We start from the raw sequence: 8,936 nt of genomic DNA, 5'->3' as shown, positions 1-8,936 counted from the left end.
CAAAACCCGAACATTTAACCAACCAAAACTCTCAGTCTTGAGAGACTACGAAGAGAGAGAGAGAGCACGAAAATGGGTCTTCTTCTCTACTCCAATCCTCTGCCTCTCACCACCGCTTCCTCTCGTTCTTCTTCTCCATTTCCAACATCATCATCTTCAACAGCTGCAACTGCAATCTGTAAGCTCTGTCTCTCTTCTCTCTCTCTCTCTCTCTCTCTCTCTCTCTCTCTCTCTCCCAAATTGTTTTCTCCATTTACTTTTAAGACATTGTTGGTTCAATTGTTGGAAGGTCTATATATACCAAGTGTAATTTGAAAACAGTAAGAATGCAATTGAACATAAGAACTTTGTTGGGTTATGTGTATTTTGGGTAGAAGAACAAACCTTCATTGCATAGGAGGCTTGGGACTTGATGCTCTTCTTTAGTATCTGTGGCTTTGCATTTTTCAGTTGTGTATTATTATCTTTACTTCAAAATTTTCCTTTAACTTCCCCAAATGACAAAACTTAATTGGCTGTTTTTGGTTGGTTTCTATGTTTCTTGGTGTGCCTTATCTACTACTTACTCAACACTCGTTCAGGTTTTCCCTCAAACACTTGGCATGCGCCCATTCTTCTTCCTATGCTTTTCTAATCTTATTTCCTGTCCCTTTCGCCTTCTACACTTCAACTTTCCTCTGCATTTGGGTTTTGCTAATCTTATTTTCTTTCTTCTTATTTGTAAACTATTCTATTATGTAAATGTGCTCGCTCCCTTGTTGCTCCTGTTTCGTAATTTGCCAATGTTGCATCTCATTCAGCTCATATTCATATGATAATTGTATTTTTTTTTTCCTTTGGTCTTCAGTTTCCAGGTTGCACTTGAAACCCACTGATGCACATCCAAAATCTTTCAGTGGAGTTCACCTTCGTATGCCCGCTGTCAAAAGGTTTGCATCAGTAGTTGTTAAGGCTTCCTCTGACATTGATGGCACCGGTCCAACAGAAAGTAGTGAGTCAGTTTCAGATACCAAGAAAGAGGTAGTACCTGTTGACAAGCTTCCCTCGGAGTCAAAGCTGCAAGAGAGGCTAGAGCAGAAGGCAAAGATGCAACTGGCGAAGAAAATAAGACTTCGGAGGAAAAGACTTGTTCGTAAGCGGAAGCTGAGGAAGAAAGGCCGATGGCCTCCTTCAAAGATGAAGAAGTTAAAGAATGTCTGACCTTTACCTCAAGCTTTCTTGCAGGTTTAGTTCTGACACTTTTTGCTTCTCAGGTCATTTCATTTCGTTATTGTAAGATCAAATGTATCATCATATGGTGTATTTTGTTTGTTTGAATCTTGATGATTTCAATGAGAACACCATTGTCCAATTGATCTGAATTAGAATTATAGATGGCAAAAGTGCGTACCTTTTTAGATTCACATATGCGAGCAATTTAGTTGATTTATGCAATCACTTCATCTGGTATTCTTGTGGTTTTAGATTTTTGTTTCCAACATGTAAGCTATGTTAGATGAATAATAAATAGTGATAGTTCAAGATCATCTGCTGTCATAAACTCTTCCAAGGTTGGATGAACCCGGAAAAGCCAGTAAGGCAGGATTAACTGTAGTCTGTTGTTAACCCTTCTTGTTACATTAGTGAGGAACTAGTCTGTAAGTTTGTTACAAGTAATTAATTAGTTCGTCGAAAGAGTTGGTCAGCTAACAGATGAGCAGTTTTATAACTGATTTATCATTATGTCAATGAGGAAAATTCAGTTCAGTTTAGAAAATTTCTTTTGTCAATTCAATAGCAATCTCGCAGTTGAGTAATTTTGTGTCCAAGCCACTGCCTCAAGCCAAGCTTCAATAGGTACACAGTTCAAGCAGTCTTGTGTTTTCTTACATTTTCATGAAGATTCCTGTGTTTTCTTGAGGAAAATTCATAATATGCATTCGAGCATGGTAGAGTAGCATTCTAGCTTTAATGACGCCTGTGAATCAACTAAAATGGTGAGCACCATGAAATTTCAGCTTGTCGGAAATCGGATTCTGATCAAACTCACAGGAAAACTGGAAACCACTTCCACAGGATATGTGGTGTAATTCGTAGCACCAGAAAGACATGCATTCATTGGGCTAATGCTTAAACTCGGTTCAACATGGATAAATAAATTTATTGACCAGCGCCAATAAAAATAAATTTAGATAAATTCATTTGCATACTTCCTCATTCCCTCATTCCCTCATTCCCACATTCTCATTGCATTGTTTTGACTCACGACTCCCCGGTGCATTTCTATCTAATTTGTGTTTTCATAGTCTATAAATTATAGGCCATCTTCCTTTTAAACTTAATATGAGAAAATTATCAACTCTTACATAGATTCCTTCCTTTATCTCTCTATAGAAATTTATCTATGTATGATCTTTTTGATAGTGTATCTATTTTTTAAAACTTTAGTCTCTTTTGGCAGTTATAATTTGCAGTCCTCAAGATTTATGCTCGTGTCTAGGTATTCTTTCTTCTTAATTTCAAAAACAGCTAAAGGTTTTAAAGAGCTTTTAGATTTAGGGTTTATGTCATGAATGTTCCTGAACTTTCAAAAGGTCATCATTTGAGTTCACAAACTTTCAAAGCAATCACTGTGATCCTTAATTATTTGGTCCACACATCAGTTTGTCCCTTTCGTTTGCATTCAGTCAAAATCTTCGTTCAAATTGGTCACATGATAGCACGTGACCAACTTTGAAAGAGAATAATTAGTACAACATGGATTGGTTTCTTTAATTAGGGATGCAATGATATAGGTTTTTACATAGATAGGAGCTCAAACTTTCCTTGTGTTTCTTTTCAAATTTTGTTTCCTCTCAAAAAAGTTTTTATTGGCACATGAGATGATTGTTGTGTAGATACAGCTGCACCAAAATGGATTCAGTTGCATCCTCAACTTGTGATACTCGCAAGTGCACGAGCCGTTCGGTAGTATAGCGTATGTAAGTGCGAGGTCAATCCCACGAGGATTGGTGATTGAATGATTCAATTCATTTTCCCTACACAAAACAGAAATGAAAAAGAAAGGAAATAAATAAAACAAGGAAGAAAGAAATAACTAACTCAAGCAAATAAGTTCCCAAGTTCAATTAGATTAATGGATTGGTTCTAGCTAAAGTATGATTAAGCCATGGTGTGTGGTCATAACCTTGTGTTCCTAATTCCCTAATTTGATCATTTGTTGTCTAACCTAAAATTAAGCATTAGGAACCCATTAAGCATAGAAGAACAATTTAAACAACCAAGCATGTATCTAATCCCTGTTGTCGAATGTCCATACATACTCTTCCTATTCATAGTTCAATTCGAATTAAAGCATGGTGTATACTCTTAATTCAAACCAAGATAGCTAACATGCAAGCCTAAATGGTGATCAATCATTCAAACTAGCATATTAACTTATAAGCATAATGAATAAGAACATGAACCATAATTGAAACTTGGAAACTAATCAAACTTGAAACTAAAGAAAAGAATTTACACAGTGAAAAATAAATTACAACTAAGAAGCAAAAGAAAAGCTAGAATTGAGAACTAGAAAGCAAAATTAAGAGAATTTGAGGGAGAGAAGGGAAGGGAGCTCTAGAGAAGTGTTTGAGAGCTCCCCCCCTTGGGGTGTGTTTACAAGCTTAGAGAACATCCCTATTTATAGGCCTAGGGGAAGTGAAAATCTGAATTTGATATGGCTAATGCATACAACACTTGTATTAGAAAATATGAATTGGTTGATGCACTTGTATTAGAAAATCTGAATTGGTTGATGCACTTCACCAATAAATCCCACCAGCAGCCCTATCTCATCTTCATGTCGCCATGACCAAGCTTCCAACTAGCTACAATAGCTCATGCCTAGCTCACCATGACCAAGCTTCCAACCAGAAACAATAGCTCATCCTGAGGTCAGCATGACCAGCAACTTCAAGGGCTTACAAATTGGGCTTCACTTAAGCAAATGACGACTTTAAGATGTCCATTGTGAAGTTCAGAATGTGTCTGATCCAACCACACAAGTATTGGCCCATTCCAAGCTCGGATGAAGAAGTTAAGGCCAAAACAAATTGTTAACTCGTTTTGCTCGCTGACAAAAATCCATCCTGAGCATGGGTCTGTGTTTGCTAGGTAACGGACTCCAGATTTATCCAATGAGGCTGATATTTGTATATGTAATAGTACACACCCATTGGAACAACTTTCATGAAGGATGCTGCCTCATCCGAGCTGTGTAGGTTGCTGAAACAAAGCTTGCAATATGACCTACGGAACTGGACTGGCAGGGGGCTGTAGCCAAAAATGAGTTTGTCTTTAAGCTCTTCTTCCCTTCATCCAAATTAGGCCTTAACATGCTTGAATTGCATGAATTATGCTCTCATGCTCCTTTGGCCTACAAAACACACAAAGGGAGGCAAATAACTCAAAATTATAGGAAACTAAGCAAAAGAAGTAAGTAAATTTGGGCATGTATATGTATGAAATTATGAGCTTAACAGCTTGGTCAAATACTCTTTGATGGAATCAAATGCCTTTTGGTGAACTTCTTCCCATCGAAATTTCTCCTCATCCTTGAGTTTTAGCAAAGATGAAAAAGCCTCAACTTTCCCGGTGGAATTAGCTATAAACCTCCGGAGGAAGTTTACTTGGCCTAAGACAACGATGAGAAAAAGGAGCAAGTAGTGTACTACCTAAGCCGAATTTTAACGGACACCGAGAGAAAGTATTGGGGGTGGTGAGAATTCACCAAACCCGGGTGCCTTTTGGAAATAGAGAATTGGTTGGGTGTAAAGAATAGAAGTCGGCCGGGGTGAGAGGCTTGAGATGCGGCCCAGGGTGTGGAAAAAATACGGCCGATTTTCTACTTGGTTGGGAGAGCACGGCCGGGACTATTGTGAAATGCGGCCGGGTGTTGTTAGGATATGGCTGAAGGCTAAAAGGTGGCTGGGCTTTTGAAAGTTGGTGGCTGAGACTTGGGGTTTGGAGGGTCCAAATTTTGGTCTGTTTGCGGCCGAGATTTTAGAGTTGATGCTTCTGCAAGTGTGTGGCTGGAGGGTTTTTGTTTAAACCCTCCTTGTCCTATTTTATTATATATTATAAGCATATATAAATAAATGAATATGCATGAGTGGTGGCTGGAAAGTTTTAAGCCCTCCATGTCATGTTTCATGATAATATATTTATTTATATATATAAATGGGTGGGTGTATGCATGAATACGGCCAAAGCTTGGAGTTCTTTGGAATTGATGTGGCCAAAAGGTTTTTGTAAAGCAAATTGCAAAGGTGCGGTGGGGCACAGTTGGAATTACTAGGATATCTCGGCGGGATTTTGTAGAAGTTGGGCGGGATTTTGTAGAAGTTGCGGCCGGATTTTTTGGTTTGGAGCAAACACAGTTTTGGAGAATGGCGGCCGGGGTATTTGGTTCCTTTGCAAACCGGGCTGAAAGGGTTTTGAGTTGGGAATTAATTGACTTATTTTATGTATATATATATAAAGTGAATGAACGTGTGGAGGTGGGATAATTCACCCAGGCACCTTGGAGAAATCGGCCGGGCTAGGAGCTGAAAAAATGCGGCCGGGTTCTTGGGCAAATGTGTGGCGGCCGAGTCTTTTAGTTTGGAATATTAGAATTGTTGTGGCTGGAGGGTTTTTGCTTGAGCCCTCCCTATCCTACTTCATGATAGTATAATATGTATATGAATATAAATAAGGGAATGAAGACATGCGGCCAGATTGGAAAGCTTGAGCCTTCCTCATCCTTATGCTATTATATATATATAATGAATAGTGAAAGCATTCAAAGTTGGATGTTTGGCCGAAAGTTTCTTTGTCTTTGTCTTGCTTTTATATATATATATATACATATATATATATATATATCAGTTATTCTCTTATCCGGATGTCCGCACGTTATTATCGTGCGGATCCTATTGTAAACAGGCAAGAAAACAGAGAGAGGTAGTACAAAATACACTGCGTCCGAACGATAATAATGTGCGGACATCCGGATAAGAGAATAACTGTATATATATATATATATATGTATGTATGTAATGGAGGAACTTGCTTTCCAGGATTTGACAAACAAATGGCTATAGAATAATAGTAATATATTACTTTGATAATATAATTATTCATGTGGGAGGCATCCACTCATCGTTTGGGCGGAAATTAGTAAGACTACTGTCCATCATGCGGCCGACAAGTTTCACCCATTTGTAATCCTTGTCCTAAGATTTTCTGATTAGTCTCTCTTTTTAAGAGGATCTAAAGTTTCTGATTTTTGTGATCTCTTAATTCACTTTTATTTTTATTTTTTGGTACAAAAAGAGAATTCCTTTGCCAACAGGTTCTCAACCAAGGTTAGAATTTCCAAATATTTGGAGAATTCATCATGCGGCCGATATCAAATATTTGGAGTTCACATGCCACTTAATGTTCCAAAGCTCAGCCTACGAAACTAAGTTCAGAAGTTCCAGCAGATGTTTTCCAGCAGATGTTTTTAGCAGATGTTTTCTAGCAGATGTTTTCTAGTAGATGTTTTCAGCAGATGTTTTCCTACAAGTGGCGGAGTTTAAAGACAGGAAAGCATTAACATTGGGAGGATTTCCAAGACATCGGGTAGTTCGTGCCTAGAGCTCCGGAAAGCATTAATATTGGGAAGATTTCCAAGACATCGGGTAGTTCGCGCCTAGAGCTCCGGAAGGCACTAACATCGGGAGGATTTTCAAGACAGAGTTAGTTGTATGGCCAAACCCATGAGCTGAGGAAAGCTCTATAAATAGGTCATCAGAAGAAGAGAGAAGGACCTCCGACTCAACACACAAAATCTATCTTTTTATCCTGTACTTTTCAATTCATAGTCTAGGATTTTATCTTTCAAGCTTTTCAGATTATCCAAGTTCTTCGTTTTCCTAGTGTAAGCTTACTTTCTTGCAATTTAATTTCAATTGTCTTTACATTCGAATTTAATTCAAGTCTTTATCGCTTTAATCTATTTTATCGCATTTACATTTCTGTCATTTCGTTTATCGCACTTACATTTCTGTCATTTCTTTTATTGCATTTACGTTCATTACGCTTATCACAAAAATCCTAAAAATAGTCATACAAAGTTCAATCATCCTTGACCTCAAGGAAGAAAAAGAACCTAGGCCAAGAGGAGGTTCCTTGCTTGGCCGATCAATCGTTTGATTAAAAGTCAGAAGCGCAAACACACTCACACGATCTTTCCATCCAAGGCTTGGTGGTGGCACGCCTACGCATCTCAAGAGAAGAAGGACCAAAAAACTCCTTCAATCGGCCTACACGGCCGAAAAAAGGGAAACATAATTTGGCACGCCCAGTGGGACTACACTATATGAGCGACCGAAAGGAATGGCAACATTCCTACCAGCCGATGAACTACAACGGCTATGATTCTTATGGCTCGAGTAACCAATCCATCGGCCAACATGGTGACCACAACCACTCTGGCCAATATAATTTTACCCATCAAGGTGGGCTTAACAATCAATATGACTCAAGTAGTCAATTTGGTAGCCAATATGATAGGCACAACTATGTTGGCGGATTTTGTGGCCAATATGGTGGGCACAACTATATTGGCGGATATGATCTTATGAGCCAAAATGGTTCGAATAATCAAAATGGCTTTGGTGGCCAAACTAATCAAGTGGCATGGGAGCAATACACTTACCCAGATGGCCAAAATAATCCGGACAATATCTATGATCAACTTAATTATTATTCCCACCAAGCAAATCATCCAATTGACTTTGGTGGCCAACATAATCTTAAGATGAGTGAGATGCCATCTAGTGGCCATACCCACATGGTGGAAGAATATATAAATGAGATGACATCTAATATGGAAGTTGTATTAAAAGAGTTTGTACAAACTTCCAACGAACTTCTCGTCCAAGGTTTACATAGGATTTCATCTCAACTTAGCCAACGAGCCGAGGGGCAAACCCTCAACCCTAACCTTATTTCTCAATCACAGGAGGAAAATCCTGATATGGTTGCAATTAGGCCACCCGTTCCACCTACTCCTCTATGGAAAAATGAGGTTTGTAGAGAACGTGAGGGTGAGAAAGAGGTGGGCGAGATGACTTTAAAATCAAATATTCAAGGCGACCTTCCTATTGAGAATCTGACATTGGTTGAGGAAAATGAGTCCACCCAAGGGGATGAGACCCAAAAGGTGGTCACCAATGATATGTGCAATATGGTCCAACCCAAGGCAACCATCTTAGGATGTAATGGCCTACGATCTAGTGAAGAAGAAGGTCGGAGCACGACTCAAGATGCAAAAATAATAGACATGATTGTAGGAGAAAAACTCAACATTGTGATACCACAATTGCAAGTGGTCAAGTTTATTGAGCCCCAGCCAAAGGCCAAGATTGGCCGACCAAATGGACTTGGGGGGCATGACAGGTCAGCCAAAGTGATGGCCAGAAGTCATCCGGGTAGTTCTAGTCATCCTAGTATTTCAACCCATTGCCAACAAAATGGCACGATCCAAGTCAAGAACAAGATGGGCTCCAAGTTTGGAGTAAAACATGGTTGGCCACCGCCATGGTATCCGGAGCATTTTGATCAAGAGGAATTTCCGCGAGGATTCAAAGTTCTGGATTTTGCATTATTTTCAGGAGATGGACTCCAGTCGACCGTGGAGCATATTGGTCGATTCACTGCCCAATGTGCCGAAATCGGACATCGCGAGGTCTTGAAATTAAGGCTATTCCCGAGCACCCTCACGGGGGCTGCTTTTTCATGGTATGTCAAACTTCCTCAGAACTCTGTTCCAAATTGGCAGATCATGGAGCAAATCTTTCTCGAACAATTTTATCGGCCGAAGCCAGATGTGTCAACGACCGACTTGGCCAAGATGCGCCAAGAACCAAATGAGTCAGTCCAAG

The 8,936-nt window shown here is 39.3% G+C and overlaps 1 protein-coding gene across 1 annotated transcript; it reads left to right on the top strand.

The window, feature by feature from the left end:
* PSRP5 (plastid-specific 50S ribosomal protein 5) lies at window positions 1–1,403 on the top strand. The gene is made up of 2 exons (XM_021974042.2): window positions 1–178; window positions 848–1,403. Exons 1-2 carry the CDS (start codon window positions 73–75, stop codon window positions 1,198–1,200), a joined length of 459 nt encoding a protein of 152 aa, XP_021829734.2. The 5' UTR covers window positions 1–72; the 3' UTR covers window positions 1,201–1,403.
* The last annotated feature ends 7,533 nt before the right edge of the window (window positions 1,404–8,936 follow it).

Source organism: Prunus avium, chromosome 2, assembly GCF_965620075.1.
Source record: "Prunus avium chromosome 2, drPruAviu1.hap1.1, whole genome shotgun sequence".
In the NCBI taxonomy this organism is placed as follows: domain Eukaryota; kingdom Viridiplantae; phylum Streptophyta; class Magnoliopsida; order Rosales; family Rosaceae; genus Prunus; species Prunus avium.
This window is presented reverse-complemented; position numbering and strand designations above follow the sequence as displayed.